General features: G+C 29.8%; 2 protein-coding genes across 4 annotated transcripts; one reads left to right on the forward strand and one right to left on the reverse strand.

The window, feature by feature from the left end:
- The first annotated feature begins 3954 nt into the window (after positions 1-3954).
- LOC100807667 (transcription factor MYB88) lies at positions 3955-11140 on the forward strand. Of its 3 annotated transcripts, none has more exons than XM_006574486.4 (13): positions 3955-4735; positions 4854-5090; positions 5199-5245; positions 5386-5442; positions 5613-5685; positions 6061-6116; positions 6215-6388; positions 6465-6643; positions 7235-7380; positions 8203-8339; positions 8413-8612; positions 8879-9027; positions 10396-11140. In XM_006574486.4, exons 2-13 carry the CDS (start codon positions 4995-4997, stop codon positions 10498-10500), a joined length of 1419 nt encoding a protein of 472 aa, XP_006574549.1. In that variant the 5' UTR covers positions 3955-4735; positions 4854-4994; the 3' UTR covers positions 10501-11140. The 3 variants fall into 3 exon arrangements, with proteins under 3 accessions (XP_006574549.1, XP_006574551.1, XP_003519765.1); XM_006574488.4 differs by having other exon boundaries at positions 3955-4720; XM_003519717.5 differs by having other exon boundaries at positions 3955-4211.
- Positions 11141-12397: 1257 nt separating this feature from the next.
- On the reverse strand, positions 12398-16350 carry LOC100812669 (UDP-galactose/UDP-glucose transporter 3). Its single transcript, XM_003518988.4, has 7 exons — positions 16139-16350; positions 15945-16036; positions 15419-15549; positions 15020-15050; positions 14159-14262; positions 13936-14057; positions 12398-13198 (listed from the first exon to the last, which is right to left on the reverse strand). The coding sequence occupies exons 1-7, from the start codon at positions 16240-16242 to the stop codon at positions 12790-12792; spliced, it is 993 nt and encodes a 330-aa protein (XP_003519036.1). The 5' UTR covers positions 16243-16350; the 3' UTR covers positions 12398-12789.
- Between the last annotated feature and the right edge of the window lie 10199 nt (positions 16351-26549).

Consider the following 26549-nt stretch of genomic DNA (forward strand, 5'->3'; position numbering starts at 1 on the left):
AAAAATTATCAATAGTCAACTTTAAATCAATTTAAATTATTCATTGGACATCTAAAATATAATTATATATTTAAAAATATTTATTTATTATAAATTTTAAATATATAAAATAAACATTTATCCAATATAATGCATAGAATAAAATACCAGTTTCTAATAAAGTCTAGACACAACAAAAAGTCATAAAAGTATTTTATCACTTTAACACCAACTAAACAGTAGTATGTGTAAGTCTATTAACCTATTTAAAGGCTTGTTTAATATTAAAAAATTTAAATAGGTATGACATATCATTAAATACGCTAAAAGAATATATAGTCATTTGGAAAAAAAAAACTTAGATTGTATGTCTCATAGCATATGCTATACCAAAAATATCAATGAACCTTATTATTGAAATTGTTTGAGATATCCGTTTTAGTTTCTAAAATCTATTTCTTAATTCAAATCTTATCCTTTAGATTTATTGCGATGTTGAAACTTTAAATGTAAAACAAAATATGATAGCTAAAAGTATTTTTACTTAAGGAATGGAACAATGACAACAATAAGTTGGTTCAATTTTATAAGAGTTGAGTAGTCTAACATATTTATATGATATAATTTTAGTTTTAAATCCCGATATAACTTTCAAGATTACTTATTTAAAAGTCTATATATTTTGTAATAGTCTCTAAGTATATATAGCATAAATTTATCGTCTAATAAGTTTATAGGTTTGATTCCTTATGTATATCTATAGGCTCAGCATTTAAAAAGATAAATGAATATATTATTTAAATGTATTATAAAAATTTAATATAATAATAATGCCAATAAAATTAAAATATAATTTATATTTACCTATAGGTCGGTCTATTAGGTCTAAAAGACTTTTTTGAATGAATTAAAGTTTAACCATTTTTATAATTAAATAGGCTTTTATAAAAGCATTAGTCTAATTTATTTCCTATACAAGCTTGGCATAGCTTGGTCTGGTATAAGTTGAGTCATAGATCCTTATTGCGAGCTTGGCTTATTTTCACTTTTATCCACAAATGCCAAAATATTAAATAAATCAATTATAAGTCTAAAGAATTGTTTAAATATTTTACATCAATGCAAAAAAAATAAAATTAATGCATATCATTTTTTAAATTATGAACATTAAATATCCCCTAAAAGAAAAAAAAATGGATTAACGAGTTGGTCAATCCCTACTCATTCCTACCCATTTTCTTTGCAAGTTAAGTGACATAGGTTGAAATGGATTGGTGGGTTGAAAATCCTAATTTGTTTGATGAAAAAAAAACTAAATATGTTACTTCATCAAATTCAAACGATTTTATCATCCCTAAATTAGACCTAATTTATTTTTTGGACTTGTTTGCTAGACACGATAAAGGATATATGATAAGATAAGTTATCAAACTTTATCTTAATCCATTATTTGGTGAGTCAATAGGATATAATAAGACAATCTTAATACTTTATCGTATCTTATTTGCCAATTAACAGGTAGCTTACTTATTAGGATTAATAAATATTTTCCTATATCACCTTTGGCTTTTTTTTTCTCCACCCATTTGTTTCTAACTTTTTGTGTGCATTTTATTAGGACTCTTATTGGTAGCTTTTGTGTTCCTTAGTCTCCGATGATAACTCGTGCATCAAGTTTTTGTTTCGCATCCTTAATTTCTAACAATAACTCATAAGGGTGACAAAGAAAACTAACACATCCTTATAACTTACCATCAATTCGTCTAAAACAGGATATAGAGCAAGTAGACTTGTTAACGAAAAGAGGATTAAAAAATACATGTCATCTCGTTTAGAAGTGAGTTGAAAGGTCATAAAATTACATGTTAACTTGTTAAAATCTTCCTAAAAAATTAAAAAGTAAATATTAAAAATAATATTAATTCATTTTTTTCACACATCAATCATTTTAATTTGTATGCATATACATATTATTTATTTTAAATTACATAAAAAGTATAATTTTATTTATATTATATCAAATGTGTGTTTGTGTGAGAGAGATAACCGTTTTATATATATATATATATATATAAATTATTGGAATGATTTATACTTAACGATGACAAATTATAAATTATTACAACCTCTACTAAGTCATTTGTCTCAATAATTATGTGAAGTCTTAAAATGTATGAAATATAAAATATTTATTATGAAACAGCTGTTATCTGACATTAATCATAGTGAATGATTCATAAAATAAAGAAAAACAATTAATATTATTTTTTTGTCATTTTCTTTCCTATTTGAAAAATTATATAGAACAGTTGTTGATAATTTATAAATTATTTTATTTAATGATATATAAAGTTTTGTTCAGTCTCCAAAAAATATAAATTTTTGTTCTGAGTTTTCTGTTTTATAAAAATGGTAGAATTTTTATAAATGACTAACAATTTACTCTTGCTGATTTTTTTTTATTATTTATTTCAAATGATTAGAACCCATACAGTTAAGTAGTGCAGAGCTTTATCCAATCTCTTATTAGTAGTCGAGTTTACTTTATCTTTGACTTTTGATTTGTAATATTTTGTAGGCGTATAATCATAATATTGACATTATCCTTTTTAATTTGTAAACAATTGGTACTAGTAAATAATAGGAAATTTTTGAATGTAATGGTAGCATGTTAAACATTTGAGAAGAACATTTGAAAAGAAAAGAAAAAAAAATACAATAATCAACACATTCGAAACTATTTATGTTTCAATATCAGACATCAAAGCCATGTATTCTTGACAACATAATGGATTTTGGAACTAGGAATGCCTGCGACTTCTAGCTTGAAATTCCCATCAAGATTGCTGATGGACCAATTATTAAACGAATATATTAAGGCAATACACACACACACACACAAATCAGCGGACTTTATTAGTCCGACATTTTCATTAGATTTTCAAATCCTCCATCGACAAGATAATTGTTAATCATTCAAGTTGAATTAATAAAAAAAATACTGCGTACTAAGACAGTAGTAATATATTACTCAATACATGTATGTGCATCTACATGCTTATTTTTTAAAAAATAGCATTTAAAATGTCACGCACCAATGGGTGAGAAGGGTAGATGTGAGCGTAGGAATTAACAAAATTTTCAATCCTTTGGGAGAAAATTCAAAAACACATTGCAACCAATGGACAAAATCCTTAAACTTCACACACACATTTACACCAAATTGAGTCCAGCCACCATTTGAATCCAAACTTTCCTAAACAATGGAGGAAAAGGGGGAAACAAATTGAATGGCACATTCAACTATTTAACCGTGACCAAAGATGTAAGATAAATGAAGCACATGATACTCACGAACCATTATTTATTCTCAATGCACGCGAAAGTTTGGTCACGACGCTTCGCTAGCTAGCTGGTTGGCTCACTCACGCACCTTCTCATGTCTCCTTAAAAATCACAAAAATTCAAATTACAACCTTTTGCATATGTGAATATATATATATATATGTACACACACCTAATATAATAGTTGCATCGGTGTATGATGTTATGTTAGGTCACAAGTGTTGTTCTCTTTAACCATTGCAGTATATTCATCATCATATGTTGTGGTATGGTACCTTTGAACCTTTTTTTTTGTCCAGATGAAATTGATAGCATTCATTAATTTTTATTAAAAATTTAATCAATCACTTTTAGTTATATTTTTTTTACTTATAAACTTGAATGAACACATTATTTAAAGAAATTAACTTCAATTTCACTCGCAAGAATCACATAATGATCCTTTGAAGTTTGAACTTTGTTCAGTGCTGCAAACTACATAGTGGACATTAGTCTACGCCGCCATGATATACTGCACACTGCACGTAGCTCATGAAATTCAGCGTTATTTTCAAACTTCCCTTCATACCCGCGCACTAAGTATTATTTTTATTGTTTATTTATTGTTGTATACTCTATTTTTTTGTTTTGTGTATTTTTTTTTTCTAGTGTGTGACCGTTTTGAAAAAGCTAGAGAGAGAAAACCGAACAAAATAACAAACGAGACACATCACTTCCTAGTACAACTGTACACACTAATGACTACACTGTGTTCTCTCTAACTACAAAGTTTATTGCATTCATTCAACCTCCGCCACCACCGTCTTTTTTTTTTTCTCTTCTCAGTTTATTTTCTCTGTATAACTCAGACATGAGAATCTAACCATAGTATTCATTTCATAGTCGAGGTATTTGTCTACCAAACTTTGAACAAAACCACTTTTTTCTCATTTGGGTATTCCCAAAGTTTCTCATTTTTTTTTTAAGATCTAACCAAACTCACTTTCTGGGCATAGAAATACATGGACGTGTTCTTTCTTTCTATCGGGTTTCGAAAAATACGATTTTGATGCCAACCCATGTACCCTTTACAGACCCCGATAAGTATTCTTCATTGCCCATTTTGTGGCTCCCTAATTTGAACATTGGGTTATGCTCTGCCTTGGTTATAGGGGATATTGATAATAATAAGATAGCGAGTGAGATCAAATTCAAAGGATCTGAAAAGTTAGGATCCGAGGCCATTTCTTTGGAGGGTAGTAAGTAGTAGTAGTTGTAGCAGCCATAATACATAGCCATTTTTCTCTTTCACTTGAATATAACTTTTTGTTAAGGTGGCTTTTGAGAGAGGAATATATGCTTGTTACGGTTTCCGTTTTGAAACACAACAGTGTTCTGTCATGTGTGTATCTGTGAGGTGAGCGTGTAAAAGGTGAATGAAAGAGAATGGAGAAGGGTTTCTTTCTTTTCTTTCTCTTTCTTTCTTTTCCCTTTTTGTTTATTTGTTTTTAATTTTGTTTTTTTATCCTTTTTTCATAAATTTTTTACAGGAAAAGATTTCATATTATAAAGGGGGAGCGTTGGCTTTAGCATGCAACTTGGGTGGGAGGGAGCGTCGAAGAAAGAGAGCCACAACAATAGAATAAACACTCACACGGAGACAAGACAAGAACAAGATCGTGCAACAAGATATGAAGAAGCAGCAGCAGCAGGAGAAACATAAGAAGCAAATGGTCAATGAAGAATCTAAGAAGAAGGAGCGTCACATTGTGACGTGGACTCAAGAGGTCCTTCTTCTCTCACTATAAAATTATTTTCCTTCTGTTTTTTGGTAAATAAATTCATTTTTAAATTTCTCCTTCTTTGGAGTCTAATGAGTGTTATGTGAGTTGCAGGAAGATGACATACTGAGGGAGCAGATTGGTGTACATGGAACTGAAAAGTAATCAATCACACTCATATTCATAGCCCTTTGGTTATTCTTCCTGAGTTACTCAATAGTCACTATTGCTTTTTTTTTTTTTTTTAATTTTCATTTGATGAGTGACACTAAGGGGTTTTAATTACCATGACTATATGCAGTTGGGCAATTATTGCTTCTAAATTCAAGGACAAAACAACAAGACAGTGCAGAAGAAGGTGAAGTTTTTGAGTTAATGAATGAGTGTGTGTTTGAATTTTTTATGATGATTCATTCAAGATGTTTACTTTGGTCCTCTGATTTAATGCTTTAGCTCATGAAGACTTTTCATGGCTCTTGCTTTATTTTTGTCCTTAATCTGATGATTAAGTAAATGATGCTTTGCCAGATGGTACACTTATTTGAATTCCGATTTCAAGAAAGGAGGATGGTCACCAGAGGAAGACATGCTTTTATGTGAGGTAAATTGACGATCCTTGTGTTCCATAGCTACACTTTTGTATTACAGCAGTTGCCATTCAAGTTTAAGAACTTGGAAAAATTTTGCACTTCATCTTTTGCTGTCTACTTTTCGGTCTTTCCATTCTGTATGGTAGACCTCAATCCATTGATGTACAAGGATTGTATCATTGTAAGGGCTATTACCAAGGCAATTGGAAAATTCATTTATTTTGCCTCAAAACCAAGAGTAGATTACAACCAAAAGTAACCAAACCAAGATTTTCTGCTTGTATAGTTCTGTAGATGATAACAATTGTGTTGCACTTGAAATTGTATTATTTATGACACCTTATGATCTGCGAACTAATTTCTTACTATTATTATTATCTCCGTAGGCTCAAAAAATATTTGGTAACAGGTGGACAGAAATAGCAAAGGTGGTTTCAGGCAGGTAATCAGAATTTCATTCTTTTCTTCATCGAAATACAAAATAGAATCTTTTATACAACAGTCATTCTTATTGCAATGCTTCCATTGCTTTGTATGCAGAACGGATAACGCTGTGAAAAACCGTTTCTCCACATTGTGCAAAAAGAGAGCAAAATATGAAGCCTTAGTAAAAGAGAACAGCACTTCATACATCAATTCAAATAACAAAAGGATTTTTCTCCAGCACGGGTGTGATACAGATGTAGCATCAGAAACTGCAATTAAGAAGATGAGGTATGGTGTTCTAAGAGATCAAAATATACAAATTCTATTAAGAAGAATGTTGACATGTCGTCCTATTGCAATATAGGAGGTCACATATCCCTGATGCCGCAGAGAAGATCAACTTTGGAGACAGATCACATAAACAAAATGGGATTCCATTAAATGAGCAATCAAGAGCCCCATTTGCGGTTTTAGCTCAAAACACTCACAATGTCAACTTGCCAGACCAGCATCATGTCTGCAATTTGAAATTTAGTGATTATGGTAATGCCTTTAGATTGAATTTTTTTTTTCTTTGGAACTTAATTCTTGCAGTTGTGAAACTCAAAATAAGAGAACAAACTCAAAATAAGAGAACAGGACAACATTAAGGGTGTGTTTGGTATGCGGAAGTGTTTTCTGCTTTTATTATTAATTACAATAATGTCACATCATTTTCACCTCGTTTCCCATGTTGCCCATATCCTATTCAAATATTTGAAAACAGAAAACAAGTGAAAACAATGTGACACTTTTGCAATCATTAATGAAAACATAAAACAAACATACTGTTTGGTTTGTTTTCTATTTTCATTTACATTTTCAGTTAATATTTTTTCACTAATAGTAAAAATATCACATTATTGTGTTTCCTGTTTTCAAGTTTTTGTGAAGGAATTGGTGAAACTGAAATCAACATAAGGAAAAGAGGAAACTAAATGAAAACAAGGTGACATTTTAAAATTATAAGTGAAAACATATAAACTGAAAATGAAAATAGAAAATTAGTAAAACACCTCTAAATATATTATGCCATAAATAGCATTGTCTATTCTATCACTCTAATGTGACTCTTGGTTTATCATGCTTTTGCAGCTGAAAATAACAAGATTCAAGGAACATTCCTTAAAAAGGATGACCCAAAGATAAACGCATTGATGCAACAAGCAGAGTTATTAAGTTCACTAGCTCTAAAAGTAGATGCAGAGAATATGGACCAAAGTCTTGAAAATGCATGGAAGGTGAGGCTTGATAGTCTCAGAACTTACTTTTGTTTCGATTTTTGAACATCTTATGGGCTTCTTTAGAAATGAGCTCCAATTGATGTCATCAAAAGAAAAGACCGAATTATAGATTATGAAGAAGTTCAACATGAACAGAACTAAATCAATTTTTAACATGCCAAGCCTATCTACATGAAACTCATGGAAGTCATTTAACATCTTAATATATTTGATGCTGGCTTTGAAAAACCTAAAACAGATTCACTGGTCCGCTGGATAGTATACATTTATTATTGGAGAGATTACATTGATTCTGCTAATGCTTGTATGTATTTCTGTACTAGCTGATTTTACAATGCTTAGTTCTTCAGCACCCTGGTCATTTATTATATGCTAATCACAAAGAATCAGACATTATATGATACTACAATTGCTACACTAAAACAACATTTCCGCCTGTGTTCGAAGCATTTATAAATGTCAAAGATTTCCTAGGATTGATTTGTGTATCTCCAATATGTTCCTTAACACAAGAGTCACTTGAAGTGTGAATAGTGCACAAGCCCACATTACCTTCTACTAAATTTAATTTTGCACACGATGAGGTGGCATGGATTGAACACTTGACCACTTAGTCCTAAATGTTAGTAATGGCTTTAAAAAATATGATAATTTCGCAGATCAGCTTGTTAGCATATAATCAAATATAAAAAGGCTCAACTTGTTTATGATAAGCCCATCACCAGCTGATATCACCAAGGCTTAGTTCTTCAGCTTATAAATAAGAGAAAGGTCATTGTTAAAAAGATATGTTCTAACGCTTGTGTGTATTTATGCCAGGTTCTTCAAGAATTTCTGAACCGAACCAAAGAGTCAGACATTCCTAGATATAAGATTCCAGATTTACAACTTGTAGATCTAAAAGAGTTATTGGCGGACTTAAAGAGCAGTAGTGAGGAAATCCAGCCATGCTGGAGGTACTTTATTTTCATTAAAAATATGACTTCATGAGAGCTATCGAATATCTAACAGTTTCTGCATCTATCGTAGGCAAATGGAACTATATGAAGACTCTCCAGGCAGTTCGGAATACAGTACAGGATCAACTCTCCTGCCTCATTCAGCTGGTGAGGATTTGGAACACTCACTGCATCAGGATATTGGAACCGAACTGAATATACAAATTGAAGATTCAGAAGGAGTTAGGGGATGTGACCAAGGGGTTCTTTCTAGTGCAACTCTGGATCAAGGTTAGATAATTAAGTCCCATGATAACAAAAAGTAAAAATGAAGATAAATTTTGGTAAAAATATTTCCAGTTTAGGAACAACTAACCACTCTGCTGATTAATGTGTAGCCACTTATTTATCTAATTTAAATGGTTAGTTATTCCTAAACTGGAAATGTTTTTTACCAAGGAGTTAATATTTTATAATTTCCTCAAAATAGAATTGTTTTTATATGCTAACATTTTAATGAATCAGAATCACTAATTAGATATATCTTTCTATCACAGATTTATTCCCATCTTGTGAGGAACAGATAAACAATGATGCAATTGTTTCTGCCTTATCAAGTTCAGCGGAGTTCAGTTCACCTCTTCAAGTTACCCCTCTGTTTAGATCCTTAGCTGCTGGAATTCCTAGCCCACAATTTTCAGAAAGTGTAAGTTAGCCAAGCACTTTGAGATCAAATAAATATGGCCAACCACAAAATTACAGTCTGATTATACATTTATACTTGTAATAATGATAAATAGGGGAGATACTGAACCATGTAGCATACAAGTTGTACCCTCATCAGTTCTAGTTGTTCTTAACTTCTTATAAGATCAACCTCTATCAACCCTAGGACTTTTGGAATATCATTTATTGCTAGATACTTCAGTAGTAGTGGTGGGGATCTTTCAGCATAACTAATGGTGGAGATAGTAATAGGAAGATAAAGAATAAATCATTAATGCTCGAGTTACGTACTGTTACTGATTTTAAGATTTTATCCTTAAAATGTTGGGGTAAACATCATTAGGGCATTGGATTAGTGGAACTGGAATTCAATTGATACAGATAAAAAAGGAGTAAAAAAAGTTTATTCTAGGAAGTGATGTCAAGGGGACAGGTAGTTACATAATTGGAGATAGGTTTTAAGATGGGAAATAACTTGTTTAGCAATAATAAGCACATATAATGTGTCATGTAACTGAAACTGATAGGTAAAGCTTTGGTGTTGCAAGGATAATTTAAGCTTCTTTTCTCACCATGATTAGTTTTAGTATCTTTTTCATTCCTAATAGTTTAAGTATCTAGGCTTTGTAAAAGCTAATATGCGGGTTACTTGTAGTTGTGACACTCATGCAATACATTATGTAGGTTTTTTAAAGTTTCTCATTTAGACTTTGTAACTTAAAAACTTTCGTTTGAGGAAGGTTCATTATATTTCATAAGACAGGATTCAAAACAAATATATTTTACTATAAGAAGCTAGTGTCACATTTTCTTCTATAATTAGGACATACTTTGACATAATATGTTATTCAATATATATTTAAAATAAAATAATAAAATATACAGCTAGGTCTTTAGTCCTGCATCTAGTCCCAACTCAATAAGACAATAACTACAACAAAAAGGGGGAAGCTGTATTTGTTTTCGTGAAAAGATATTGCAGGCATAATGTTTATCACTTTAACCCACAAAAATAGTTTCATCTCTAAATTTAAATACACTTTATATTTATTTGTTTTCCTTTGTAAGAAATATACTGATAAAATGTTGACAAAACAAAAACATATAGGTTAAGCATATAAATATTGTATCTTTGTGCTGAAAACTATTGAAGCAAGAAACCTCTTACCCAACAAGAAATAATTATGTGACAAGATTTATAGTGTAAGATGTTAGTTGTTATCACCATCTTCATTTATCATCTAATGTATCAATAGAACACAAAGCATACATCTACCATTCTTGCAGCATCAACCATATTTTCTTCTTTCTTTGGCATTCTTTTATATGTTTTCCTTTTCTTTTTCAGGAAAGGAGCTTCCTTATGAAAACACTCGGAATGGAGTCTCCGTCGCTCAATCCAAGTGTCAACCCCTCACAACCGCCACTCTGCAAAAGAGCCCTCCTAATCTGAATCTCTAATTCATCTGAAATACAAGACATTTACAAGCCCTTTCCCATTTCTGAACCCTTTCTCCCCACCCATGGCAATCTAGCCTGTTAGTTCTTTTCTGCTTGGTTTGAGAAAGATTGCAATTTTGTTCAGCCTAAAATTTTGGAAGCCATACCCTCCTCCAGAATGTAATGGTACATTCTGAGGATCATCAACACATCTAACAGTGTCCTTTTCTGGCCCTCCTCCTCAAAGGGTTACCTTTCTTGATACCTGCACCGAAAAAATAGTGTGCTTACTGCTTAGTGTGTCATTCTTTGGTTTGTTTTGATATTATTCTGGGTTTGTTTTTCTCCAATCCAGCTTTTGATCTTGGTTTGCCTTTTTGTACAGAGTTTGCAGTGTGATACTAGTAGTCCTGAGTGTATGTATACACTGGCAATTCGCCATCCTACTACATATAATGAACAGAGACATAGATAGAAGAGAGAAAGAAGAAAAAAAAGAGTAAAAAGATTAACCAGTGGCAAATTGGATTCCTCTTTGTTGTTTTTGGGTGTGCATATATCATAGAATAAACATTTTTTTATTCCTTTTTGGTTCTGATGTACTGAAACATAGTTATAATTGGAGTGGAAATGCATTTTGGCTTGGGTGTGCAGATACTGTTTCTATTTTGTCTAACCTGGATTTAAACACAACCATATGTAGTTCAAACAAAGCAAAAGAAAAGCAAGGAGCTCACAGCAGGAAAAAAGAAACAGGCATGAACACACTCAGTCTCAAAGAACATTATGAAAGTAAAGCTTTCAAGAAGAGAAATGAAAAAAAAACGATGTAAATAACATCACTGAGAACTGTTGGTAGCAAATGGCAAACAATTCATTGCAAGTTTGACCCTCATTTCACTACTGCAAAAGACAGACCTTTCAGCAACATGAGCTCCATTTCGTTTCCAAAAGGCAAAAATAAAAATAAAGAAAGCAAAAGTTGTGTACTTACAAACACTACAGAGCATACCTGGGACCCTGGACTGACAGAGGCATGCAAACATTTCTCTCTTCCCTTTCAGCACACTTGTTTTGCCATGGAGTGTGCTTTGCAGAAGAACAATTCTGGGGGGAACTAGTTTTTATTTAGGATGATTATTAGTTCAAGGGTGGTGGTGGAAGACAGGAGAAAGATAATAATAATAATAATAATAATGGCAATGGCTAAAGAGACTGGTAAAAAGAAGGAGGGAACTCCTTACAAAATAAAGCATATTTTGACTCATTTTGTTAGCTGTTTACTTTCTCGAGGGAAGGTACCCTTTGACTCATTTGACATTCCAATTTCCACTTACTTAACAACTTGATCTCACCAAAACATATCAATCAGCTGGTCAAAGCCTCAACTGATTTTTTTTTAAGTGTAATTGATTTTATGATGAATATGCTATTAATGCATACATTTATTCTGTGGAATTCCACAGTGAAATAGTTGTTAGTGACTAAAATAGTACCGTTTCTCTATTCTGATTTTAAAATTAGTACATGTGAAGCACTATTCTAAATAATGGACATATACCCCACCTGTTCTAAAGTGAGTTTTCCCGTGGAGATCCAACCACTCAATTTTATTCAGTAATTTCCTTTTCCTTTTTCTTTGCCTCTTGTTTATGCTATATCAAAATTTCTTAAATGGAATTTGAAATTGAGATGAAGTTCAAATCACAAATACTAACAATTTACACGTATCCCAAACAATCTGCTGGTTCAATAAAATGTCAAAAAACATCTTAACTTAGTTCATTTGGTATTAAAAAAAGAGAAAAATCTCCCATACCATTTTGATTATAAGCTTATTAAAAGAAAAATAAGCTAAACATAAATTTTAACTGAAAATTTAAGAAAGCAAAATAAACTATTGCAAACAATTTAGTAAAGCTACTTTTATTGCTCATCCCACTACTTAGAAAGGTACTTTTGCCGCTCATACAATACTGGGATAATCTTCTAAACAAACCAGAGACAATGAGATAATCTGAAAATCATGTTTACAGAGAGTATAGCTTTCCCCTAGTGTTATGCTATAAAACTAAATCTAGCTCTTCAGTAGAATACAGGCAACTAAATATTGGCACAATGAATGAGAGAATGGGATCTAAACTTCTCAGCTTTGTTCTTCTCAAAAAGTATCTGTTCAATTAAAATTACAAATATTCTTTTGCATAAGCCTAAATCTGGTTCATTGAACCTTCAAGATTTTAGTAAGGGCAAATTAACTACGATAGTATTATCGTTTTGACTTCAAAATTGCTGATGGGCTTCACATGGCTTTTCTTTTCTTCTGCAATCTCTGCAACTTCTGCCACTTGAGGTAGATCTGGTAAGACAATCCTGAGAACACCATGGAAACACACCCCCATTGCTTTGTTGAGAGGGGATTTCCACTCAATAGAGAAGATACCACAATGCTTACAAATTTGCGGGTGGTAGTGATGGTAGTGTTAGCCAAAGAACCAAACCGGCTTATAGTCAAGAAGATGAAATTTTGGCCCACAGCACCACAGCAGCAGTAGAGAAAAATATCCCATGCTGCCTCTGGATGATGTTGGCAAAAGCGAACTGCCTCAAATCCACTGGCATGGGGCCATCCAAACATGTAAATCATATTATATATGGTTCCCCATAAATTCATGCCCAGCATAATATCCCAAGCACTTGTTTTTGGATACCTGGTAAGGCAAACCATAGTTCAAAATAATAAAATTAATATCAATTTATTTAAGATGTTCTTAGCTAAAAGAGTCATTTGCCACTAAGAAAGTCCAACAGTATTGAGATCTGAGAAGTTCAAATATTTGACATGTGAAAGCAACAACAGGCAATGGAGTTTTCCCTACAAGCAACATTGCATGGGTAAGGGAAAATGAAAAATCATATTTAGTTTTTTCTACTTGACTATTAAATTAACCACTAGAGACAATCCTAAGGAGGACCAATATTTTCAGTTAGTAAGCTAATTATGTAAGCCTTAGATGGTATTATGGTAAGCCAATCTATTTTGGTTCATTTTTTCAGCTACCAGTATTGAACTTATCTCTAAAAATTGTGTTTAATTGAAATAATTAATAATAACCACTTTTCATACTTCATAGATGGATTAAAAAAAAACACCTTAACTAAAGAGACAAACAATTCCAAGAACTGTCTATTAAGAAATTGTTCTTATTTGGTATTCTTTATTGAGATTGTTTTTATCTGTCGAGCTAAACATAAAACATTGGAGAAGGGACTTGGTTCAAAAAAAAAGAAAAAAAGGAGAGAACACAGGAAGGAGTATAAGGGAGGGTGAAGAAGTAAAGAGGAAATCAAGGAATTGCATGTGCAAATTTGGTAGTTTGCATGACATCAGACAGACAGGAATTTCTGTATGCCAGAACAAAAGAGAGAGGAGCTTCTCTATTATTACCTTGCTTTTAAAGAATCCTGGGTTGCATTGGTAAATCCATCAAAAGCAAGGTTCAGGAAACACAACCCATATCCAAGGGGAGCATTTGGATGTGCCAGCTTGCTGATAGTCTTAGAGCTAGTCTGTAATCAGGCATAAACAAATAAAGCTAAGCTGCAATTCATAGACTATGAAAATCCCTATATAAGAAGGAAGAGCTCTGTTATTCTGAGAACTTCCTAACCTTTAGAAGTGCAAATGTTGATACCCCTCCAGCAACAAGGAAAGTACAAAGGTATTCTGGAAAAGTGTATCTTATACCATATACCAGAGTACCCATCAGCATAACTGCATTAAGGTAAAGTGAATCTTTTGTTAGACCAAGAGTACCTTATACATAATCTGAGGACAAATTTAAATTATAAAAATCAACAAAAAAAATGATTGAGATTTTTCAATCATCATTTTCTTTTAAATGCTTTATATATCAGATCCTGCCAGAAGTTCCTCTATTTAGCATGCTCAAAAGATGGTAAAAATTAAAAAATAACGAATGAAATTATTTCTACCTATCCATATGCAAAAAGGAAAGAAAGGGTACATAACAAATAAAAGTTGAAGATAGAAATCAAGATGGATTGTCAGGTCAAAAGCACAAGTGCAGGAGCTAAAAATGTCCCAGAATACATAACCATAGTATCCATGGTATTGGTAAAACATTAAATATTCACTTCCATTGACCTTATACAGACTATCCCTATTACCTAGTCCCACTTAAACAAAAGGGTACGAAAAACACTTAAGAACAGGATATAACAATATAATTCAATCATAAATTCAGGACATAAAAAAAAACTTCGTACCCCATTGCCCAGAGGCTCTTCGCTATGCGAAGGTATGGGGGAGGGATGTTGTACGCAGCCTTACCCTTGCATATGCAAAGAGGCTGTTTCCGGATTCGAACCCATGACCAACAAGTCACCAAGGCACAACTTTACCGCTGCACCAGGGCTCGCCCTCAAAAGAAATAAAAAAAACAGCTAATTTTCCGTTGATTTTAATTAAAATGCAAGCTTTTCTTGTGCATCAAGCACAATGTACTGACCTGGAATCATTTTGGAGGACTTTGCCAGCACCTGCAAGTAGCAAAATTAACACCACCCATTAAAAAGTTTATAGCCTAATGCTAAAGACACTGAATGACTGAACAATGAGTCCACAACAAATGCTGCAGCATGCAGCATAAATATCAAAAGCTTGTTTCAACTTAGATGCATGATATGGCTAGCTTGTGTTTGTTAACGTCCTTTTTTATTTTAATCCTGGATTTTCGTACATAATAATCCCCCCCCCCCCCCCCACCCAAGTCCATGTCAAGTCTCACCACTGGCATTTCTCCAAATTAAACAACACACTTCAGGTAAAATCACAACTTCCATACCAGATTATAAACTTTTTTTTTAAAAAAAAAGGAGACAGAAAAAGAGTGTTGAAGAAATGATACCTGAGCAGGGTAACTAATATACTTCAAAGCTTCAATTCCCATAGCAGGACCAATGGTGTTGGTAATTCCAGCGCTCCAATAACTCCACCAAGGAGCACCACCAGAATTTCCACTAGCCCACATCTTTATCACTGTCCACATAAACAATACCAAAATAAACAAAAGTAAACAAAATAAAATGCTAAATGGATCTAATTTAAAATCACCAGTGTAAAGACTTTTATATTGTTTTTTTATCAACAAATGTTAATGGTTAGTTTATTAGTTTTTTGTCATCAAGATAAATCGAACATGCGACCTTTTCCTCCTTTCCTTCTTTCTTAACCAACTAACCAACCAACCTTATATCTCCAGACTTTTTATATTATCGTTCAATCATAATTTGTCATATAAGATAAGATTATTGACTTTTGTAAGCAACTGCTTTCTGATTAGTTTCAGAGACACACTATATGGGAATTAAACCAAGCCTATAAAAAAAACTGTAATTGCTATAGAGATAGAGTAATTAGCGATAGAATCTTACTGATAAACGACCAGATTAAACACACAACATTCTGCGCCAAGTTCAGAAACGCAAGGTGCTCGAACCTTTCACCGTTGAATCGCTTCGTCGACCTGAAACCAAAAAAAAAAAAAAACGAAAATCATAGCAATTAGTAGCGGCATTTCGAAATTCACCGCGAGCTCGAGAGTTTCGGAGCGGATAGGGATTCTTACACATTTTCCTGAAGAACGCCTTGGTAGATGTACGCGGACCAGATTCCGGCGACGCAGAAGGCGAGCACAAGGATGCGACGGAGCCCTCCGCCATGAGCCTCCATGAAACCACCGAGATCCGCCGGTTCGGTTTTTTTAATTTAATTTATTGAACCGGAAAATGGGAGGAACCGAAAGTTACGAAACGGAGATGGGACAAAGAAGCAACGTGGGAAAGGAAGGATCAAATAACAAGTGTTATGCTACGTGGATTTGCCACGTGGCGGCCTTTTATTGGATCTGACACGCCATCGCGCTCCTTATTGGACTCGCCAGCGCCTGCCACGTTTTCACTTTTTCATCGGTCCTACTTGTTATAATGTTGTTGCCCCCACCTTACGGTTTTATAAATTAAGATTAAGATTTAAATTATATATTTTACAACTCCATTTTTGTTATATTATTATTATTTCGTTAGTTTTAGAATTTAATTTTTTTTCCACCTACTTATTCCATGTTGATAGCAAAACTATATCGTTTTGCGAAAACTGGTTTCTAAATGATGGCTTTCACAAAAACATAAGCACTTCATTACACATTTAAGAGGTCACTAAAATGCTAAAAAATAGTTTAAGTAAATGTTAATAAGTGACTTTAGCATATCAGTTAAGAAATTAAAAAGAAAAAAATTTATTAAGAGACACAAAATTGTGCTATACATGATTTTTTTTTATATTTTCTTATGATCTCCATAATAAATATTTTTTTCTTAACGTAATGATAAAATAAGCAGGAAAAATTAGGTGATAAAATATCCAATTAAACCATAAGTTAAGTAGTATTTGAATGATAAATATCTATTTAGCTAAAATTAAAATTCTGGTTTTTCTTATTATTTTTGTAATTTTAGTTCCAATATTTTTTTAAAAATTATTTTTTGTTCAATTCTTAATTTTCACATGTTTTTTTTTTTGTTTTTTTTCTTCATTTTTTTGTCACTATACAAAAAAAAATGATAGTGGTATACAACATTTATCTATTTTATTGATAACCAATTTTTATTTTAAAAACTGCCTACCCACATTTATTTAATCTCTTTTTCCATCGACAATTATTTTTATACAATGAGTCAAAACCAAAAAAATGTTGCTTACAAGGACTCAATCCAGTTTCACTTAGAGTAATAACATGTTAATATATTTTTTATATTTTAATTAATTAAATTATTTTTCAATGATACTTTAAATAAATATATTAAACATAGAGTTCAATTGAATCAAAATAAAATGAATCATAAAAAAAAATATTTAAAACCCCATTAACTCAAATATATGTGGAAGAACCCCATACATGAATACGTGATAACCCTCCTCAATTCAAGCTGGTAAACATTTGTCAAGCTCAAAGTCGCCATCGTCTTTAGCTCATGTTTGCTCCACTTTTCAATTTCTTTAATTCACAAATTCAACAAAAACTTATGTTGTGTTTCTGGAAACATGTACATAGATACATAGCGAAATCAATAGGTGTGTAAAAAAATTTTGCACAAGGAAAACTTGCTTCTATTTTTTTTTTTTTTCTCAATTACATAGTGGTAAAAGATTTTCTGTATTACGGGTAGACATAAACAATGAGTACTAGTTTCCATTATGAGGGGCCTTTTTGTCAATATAAATATACAACTTTTGGGGTTTAAATAACCATGAGGAGGTGCAAATAGCAAAGACCTTCAAACCCACATGTGATCTTACATGGCCCGAATCCCAGTTTAACAACAACTGGACCCCCTAGTTTGGACTGAACGGCCCAAAACATCATGCAGCGCCAGCTTGAATGTTTGCAAGACTTTGCATAATCATCAAGAATCAAACACTTTGGAATCAACAAATCATGCATGAGCCGATATAATCAAATGAAAAACAATGAAAAAAGAGAGTAAAAAACACCGACTTAGAAGCATCATGCAGCTTGAGTCTTAGAAAACTAAGTAATTTACGACTTTGCATAATAATCAAAGATTAAAAAAAAAATTAGAATCCACATCATGCATGTGCCCAAATAACCGAATGAAAAAAAAATTGAACAGGCTTTTAGAAACTAACGCAGCATCTTGACAAACCCAATCACGTGTATTCACCAATATTCCAAGTATATACAATATTTAAAAGTCGTCTCTCTTTCCTCGTTAGTTTTTCTCATCTTCTTGTCAATTTCCAATCTCGATTAGTATCTATAGATATATTAACAAATAGTTCAATTTCATCTTTGTATGATAAAATTACCATCCTAAATGTGTTGCCTAACCGAAATCTCTGTCTCTATGCTGCGTTTATTTTAATCTCTCATTTATGTATAGTTTGAAACCTTGCAAGTTGCAAGAGTTATATATAGCTAGCTTGATTAAACTAAGTACAGTATATACCTTCCGTGGTCTAATTAACATTCTTTCTTACGTAACATTACAATTATTTCACCCCATCAAATGAATTTTTTGCCACACCACAATCTAATTAATCCATATATATATATATATATTAAAAATAATCAAAGTCTCACGGTTAAAAATAATATCACATTAAAATATATAAATAAGGGGCAACCCTCACCCCTTAAACTAATTTTTAGGATTGAGTTAGACCTCTCATATTATACACTCTAAGATGATATCGGAATCAGATTCTGGTGTACGCAACAAAACTTTTATGACGAGCTCACCTGAAGATCTAGCTTAATTACAAGCCAAATTCACACAATTAAAACGTCATGGTCACAAGTGGACTGCCAATGATTTAGGGTGTCTATATAAAATAACCTGCAAAGAAGTATGAACCATTACAAGCTATACATTTATATTGATGAACTAGCTACGAATATTAATTCTTGTAGTTCCTTGTCTCGATCGTGCTTTAATTATCGAATAATTCTTTATAACTAAATATTTACTTCGTTGTAACGTGGCAACACGTCTGTGTGTACGTGCCAAGAAACCATGAACCTGGTCTATAAATACCTCACATGAAGACTTTTTTTATAAAAATAAAAATAAAAAAATAGGCAAGTTAGATCCTGGTGATTTATCAAAACTAAGATACACATATAAATTATTTTTCAATTAAAGCTTCAGATTCACTCCAGAATTCAAATTTTTATCTTTATCTCATGAGTTTGATTTTTACAAACTAGTTAAACTTTTGTTAGCTCAAATGCATGTGTTTGTAAAAATCACCATTGTAAAAATCGCCAAAGCCTGTCAACTGGACGACGCAATGCAAGAACAACTTCATCATTGCTTTGGCGTTTTTTCTTTGAAATGTGCATTTTTTTTTTCCATTCAGTGTGAGTAGTTCTTCGTTCATTTTATTATAATGGTTGTGTAAAAAATAATTATCCCATCAAAATAATTTCTATTTTAATTTTTTAATAATATTTTTTTACTTATATTTTTTATAATATTAATGATGGATTACAAAAATCTATAAATATATTAATGATAATATAAGATTAATTTTATGAAATTATTACTCTTTCTATTCTCTTTTATAAGCAAAACATATTTCAATTTTTTTTTTCTAAATATAAGCAAAACTTCTTTTTTATTTAATAATATTATTATTTTGTTTATGGAAAACAATAAGGAGGATAAGAAGTATGAGTTTCCAATTCACACAGCCACATGTAAACCTTAACATTGACTAGTGACCACCATCCACGCGACGTGTGTTACGGCGAGGGGTGTTGTCAGCTGTCAGTAACCATTGCCTTAAGTCAACCCTGCCACACGGAACAGCCCTTACAATTTAACTTCTAAAAATTACATCTATGTTATTTTCATCTCTAAAAATGTAGTACATGCATTATTTAATGTTAAAAAATGTTAACTTACTAATAAAATTTACTATATATAATTAGATTTAGTCTTTAAGAGACTAAACTAACATATGTTGTTCAACATTCGGATATATACCAAATTATAATATATATATTAAATCACATGACAACTATTATATATGGTGTTGTTATTATTACAATAGTACGTAAGGCATCTTGTTATACATTATTATATACGAGAAAAGGAATGAGAAAAATGATCAAAATCATCGTAAGAATGTATATATGTTTTGGTAAATTTTGCAATTAGTATTATGTGAATCATCGTAAGAATGTATATATGTGAATCAAAAGCATGGTAGTAAGAATTTTTTTTACTTTTTCTTTACATAAAAAAAAGAAGCAAACTCATTTGATATTAATGCAATGGTCTTGTTTATTCGTGGATGTCATAACTTACAATAGAATTTTAGTTCAGTTATGTCATTAAAAAACATTAATACATAATTGATTGCTTTCATGCTATGCAAATTTCTACTATAAAAATAAATTTTGAGAGGCTTATATTTTAATTAAATTTAAATATATTTTTAGTTCCTATAATTTAATATTTTTTTCGTCTTTATAAAATTATTATTTTTTATTTTTAGTCCTTAAGCCTTTAGTCATTTTAGATAATATTTTTTCCATTTTTCAAAGTATTATCTAATTATCTAAAGTGTTTTAAAGACTAAAATTAAAATAAATATAATTTATAATAAAAAACAAAAAAAAATTTATAAAAATTAAAAATATATTTAAACCTTTTAATTACTTTTAACTACTACGTAGTCAACATAAGACTTAATTACCAATAACTATTTCCTTCCTATTTTAGAAATATAAAGTTGGATCCATGGGCATACAGTCAATGGTTTCCAGTTTTTTTTTTTTTTTTTGAAAGGGGTTTCCAGTTAAGATGTTTAAATTGTGTCGGATGATTTCCGGAGAGTGTGGAGGCTGCTAAACCAAAGTATACTTATAATTTGGTTTTGAAACTTATTCTTAAAAAAATATCTATAGATTCGTATCCATGCATTTCAGTAGAATAATAAATGTATCTATAAATAGGATAATGATCTTACATGTGATTAAAAATTAGTGAGTACCTGTAATTAAGAATATAATCATAAGATGTCTCTCTATACATAACAGCAATAAAATTTAAATTTATATACTAATTTCACATAATTTACTAAAATAATTCTATATATATATATATATATATATATATAACTACGTAATATATTTTATTTGTTTTTATATAAGAATATATTAATAAATTAAATTTAAAACGTACTTTTATATAAAAAAAGTATAACTTGTTAAGACATTTATTTTTAAAAAATTATTAAAGTATATTGTTATAAACACATCCGTACATACAAACCGTATCAAATTTAAAAGGCTACTTTAAAGTCATAAGGACTCACTCTTAATCAAGCTTATAAAACCACTCATAATTTCACGTTATGTCCGTTCTTGATAGTTGCCACTAAATTAATTATCGTTTTGTTCCAGCTCATTATATATAATAATCCATGTCCAACTGAGCATGCATCTTAATATATACAGACAAATTTCATAATACTTTAAATTTTTCCATATTTATGCTCTTATATATATTTTTACAGAGTAAATGATTTTTATTTTATTTCTAGCTTAGCCAAGACAACGTTTGAAACGATGGGAAAATGTGCTTCACGAGACAACCTCATTTTTGTTTAGAGTGATAAAAATATAAAAGTGAAAGAGTCAAAGAAAATTAATGTACATGTGTTTGTAAAGTTGTATAATTAAAATTATAATTTTTTAAATATTTTTATAAAGTTATATAATGAATTTTAAGGATTTAATTGATTTTTATCATTGATATTAATATCATAATAATATTTTTGATTTTTTAATTAATCATATAAATTTATTTAAATTTTCTAAAATTTTAATTTGTAGTAAATATAAGCTTAATTATATTGGTATCAGATAAATAAAGATATTAATATTGAAAAATCAAATAAAAATTCATTTAGATACTGATAAATGATATATATATATATATATATATATATATATATATATATATATATATATATATATATATATATATATATATATATATATATATATATATATATATATATATATTTTGCAAAATACAAATGCTAAGATTATATTATCATGCCTAGAATGTATCAAAAAAATATTATTATACCTAAACCTTTTTCATTAGAATTGATCAAAATATAAATGATTATTTCCTTTTCACACGTTTATCAATCACTGTACGGGTGTGTTTTCAGCCTTAGAAGTGGGACTGGACCACCCTTACCCAGAGGCAAGGGGCAAGAACTATAAACAAGTCAACCTTAAAGCTCATATGTCCAAAATAAAATATATATATATAAATCGCAAAGCTATTAGTCTACGACGAAGTCAAATGAACAATAGTAATTAAAGCAAATTACATTTTAAATTATTTGTTTGTTTATCTTCATGTTAATTGGTAATTGTGGCTATTAGGCCATTAGTCAATAATATAACTCTGATTAGTGTTAATGATTAATTAAATATAGATCGACTATACACATCTTTGTTTTTTATTATACTTTTGTGAAGATTTATTGCAAAAAATGGAATTGCAAAGAGAAAAGTTACGGTGTGTGAGATTTTTCTTGGTTGATTAGTGGCAGTTAATGTGTAAGGTATGGTGGTTTTAAACCCCCCTTTTTTTACATCAAAATAGTAGAAAACTAAATCTATATTTAAAATAACACATTTCATTTAATCATACTTTTGGTTTCTATAGTTTAAATTATGTGATTTTAGTTTCTTAATTTTTTTTAATAAATCAAGTTTTATACTTTAAACCTAAACAAATTTACTTTTCATATTATCTAAAACATAAATAGTTTTTAATTTTTAATTTTTAAAAAATTAATTCTATTAGTATCTAAAGCGAACATACATTATGATTCTTAATGCTTTTATCATGATTTAATGAGGAAATTACTAAGTAGGAGAGTGCATGGCCATGTCTAGAAATATTAGGATTTAAGACAAATTATAAAAAGACTTAAATGAAATATTAATTATTAATTTTTATATTAATCTATTAGTTTTTTGAGCTACAAAAATAATTTAGCCTTATTTTATAGTCAACTAATTATAATATTTTACTCTTAATATATAAAATAAATAATTTATTTAATATAAATTATAAATATAAAATATAAAATAAACAAGACAAAATGATGAACCGATATAACCTAAAAATAGAAACAATTACTTGTTAATACTTTCTCTATTGCAATAATTTAATATAAGTCAATAAAGTCATATGTTATCCACTTTAACAACCGATTTCAAATCTTAATAAAATAATAGAAATAAGAGGAAAAAAGAGAAAAAAAAAGTTAAAAATAAAATAGTGAAGATAATTTAAAGTGATTTTTTTATATATACATGCATAGGTTAGGTGACATTGAAAATTTAATGAATATAATCTAATTTATGACGGTCAATTTATTTAACTAATGTCTGTGGCCATGTTTTTCTCAATTATATATATATATATATATATATATAGGTCTTACTGTAAATACGTACGGTACTGGAAGAGTAAATGACCCATTGCCCTGATGGTCCCATGCCTCTCATTTCAGTGTGTGTGAAGTCTGTGATTCCTCTCATCCATCATTTTCAAGGATTAGGCGACCAAAATCAATCAATTATTGTTAACTTTATGCTTACGAATTGAATTACGTAATTGCATTTACTTTATCAATTATCATACAAGAAATATTTTTTATAACGAAATTATAAGATTTTCTTAACATTAAATTCCATTTTGTAATTGTCACCATAAAAATTCCTTTTTTATAATAATCGATTTATAAGTGACTTCACTCTCCTTAAATAGTTATATTTTTAACATACAATGTCAAGCACCAACAGGATGGCGTGTTGGCTGCGGTGAATCCTTAATACTTTACAATTTTGATCTAATAATTTCCCCTATCATACCTTTTTTTTTTTTACTGGAATTTACTTTTCTCATATAAAAATTAAAAAAAACCACGTTGTATTGGAAAAACTGAAAATTAATAGTTTCAAAGAAATTAAATTATGACACAATTCTTCAAAAAATAGATAATGCCATTCTTTTATGATTTGATAGTTCAGTTCTTAAATACTACCTTATAATTACTACCTTAGAATAAATATAACAATTAATTAATTTATTTATACTTAAAAGACGGTAGCATATATCAATACCTCCATATAATAAAATTTGACAAGTTCACATCACTTGTATTTTAAAAATACTACCGCATACCTATATATGGAATATGATATAGGGAATTAGGGATGCTATTTATTTAACACAGGGACACATCTAATTTCTTTAGGTGCATGTGTGTTGTGCTTTATAGAGTAAGATTTATGTTATTTTCACTTATATTATAGTTTTAACCTATGTCATTTTATATGAATTTAGATAAATATTCCAACAGAAGATGGTGGACCCTGTCTGAGTGTGAACTGGATTTGTTGATTGCAAGCTCGTCGACGGCTTCAAAGGGCACAAACTTTCTTAGCTTTTAGATATATATTTTAATTTAATCAACAGATTATATATATATTTTTTTAAAGAAAATAATAGGGGATCGAGATGGATGCCTATTCTTACAGTCTCATCTCTCATGTCATTATTTGTTTCTATGGGGCCGTGTTGACGTTCTTGCTTGCTTCGTGTTGACGTTAAAGTGACCACTTCTCTCATTAATTAATTTCCATCTTAAAACTGGTTTCACAAAAAATAAGAAGAAAAATAAAATAATTTTTTTTGAAATTAAAATTAGCTTATTTATAAAATATTTTATATAAATCTTTCTTATTAGCTTCTCCAAATTTATTTTTTTATACATTACTTAATTTTAACTTATAGAATTTTCTCATTTTTTTTTTATAAATACTTATAAAAAAGTTTATCCTACCAAATCCAGATAAGTTGATCAGGCGATTAAATCCATTTTATGTTTCGTTTGCTGTAGAATCACACAAAAACTCACTGACACATTTCTCTAACGTAGCAACATCATGTTTCCAACTACGCGTAAGTAAAATTAAAATTAAAGTCAAACGTGATGTATACAACAAAATTCTATCTTTTTTGTTACTTTAAGTCAAATTTGGTTCATATGTGCAAAATGTATTTATTATGAATATTTAAGATCAATCTAATTATAATTTAGCAAAAAGGCACCACTAAAAGTAATACGTTGGAGTCGAGTATCATTATTATCTCTATCTGAATATTCGAGTAATTATGTATCTAAAACGTGAAGTTAAGAATATTGGTTAAATTAAAATAACTTTTATTAATTCATCCATACGTTAGTGATAAGAATGATCATTATACATAAATGATCTTATTAACATATATCTTTAGGGCACCAGCTAAAAATTAAGAAAATATTTATTATGAAAATTATAAAAGAAAAAAAATAGATTAAATTAGGAGTTTGATTTTTTTTACTTTTAATTATAATATTTGATCTCCTAATATTATAAATGGATGATTTTGATTTATTTAATAGATTATTAACAAATAATCTTAATTAATAGAATTATTAAGTTAATTATAAAATAATTAATTATTAAAACTATGATAAAAATTATTAACACGTTGGGATTAATAATCTTTTGTTATTTTTTTTAATGATTAATAGTTTTTTTAATTAATAATTATTTTAATAAATCTATTAATCACAATTATTAGTTAATAATTTATTAAAGGGGCCAAAATAATTAATTTATAAAATTAAGAGAATTAAATATTACAATTAAAATTTTAAGAAATCAAAATTATAAATTTAAAAATAAGAGGATCATAATTACAATTTAATAAAAAATAATAATAAATAACATAAGTTTATACATTCTAATAAAAACATATATTTCTTTAATTTCTTAACCATAATCATTGTCATATGTAGTTAATTCTCTAACAAATTTATTAGCAGTGTTGTGTTTATTTAACACAATTAGTCAAATACTTTCACAATTTATTGCTGCGACCGCTGCATATGTTTGCTATCAGAAAATACTAGAAGTAAATTTTTCCAAATTGACAACAATACAACATAAAAGTCAACCAGTTTGTCAATCATCACATAATTGTTTACGTTAAAAAAGAAAAGAAAAAAAAAAGGAAAACGTCAAGAAGTAGGGCATTCTAGGAAAGTCGGAAAAGATAAACCAAATTTGACGACGAGCTCGTGTTTACTCTTACCAGGTACAATGGTGTTCAATTACCACTGGATCAAGTAGCTGATATTATTTAAGTTTAATGAAAAATTTTGAATTTGAATCTTTAATATTTATTTGTGTTAAATTGTTAGAGAAAAAATTTTAAAACTTGATAATCGGTTTGGACGATATTATCTTCCGTGCAGAATATCTATGATCTAGAAAGAAAAAAAAAAGAAGTAAAGTTCGTTTCACACGTGGCCACGTATGACGCGGTTCTTATGTCAGTGTGTGGGTGCCTTCAAAGCATAGA

The sequence above is a fragment of the Glycine max genome, chromosome 2 (assembly GCF_000004515.6).
Source record: "Glycine max cultivar Williams 82 chromosome 2, Glycine_max_v4.0, whole genome shotgun sequence".
NCBI classification, from domain to species: Eukaryota; Viridiplantae; Streptophyta; class Magnoliopsida; order Fabales; family Fabaceae; genus Glycine; species Glycine max.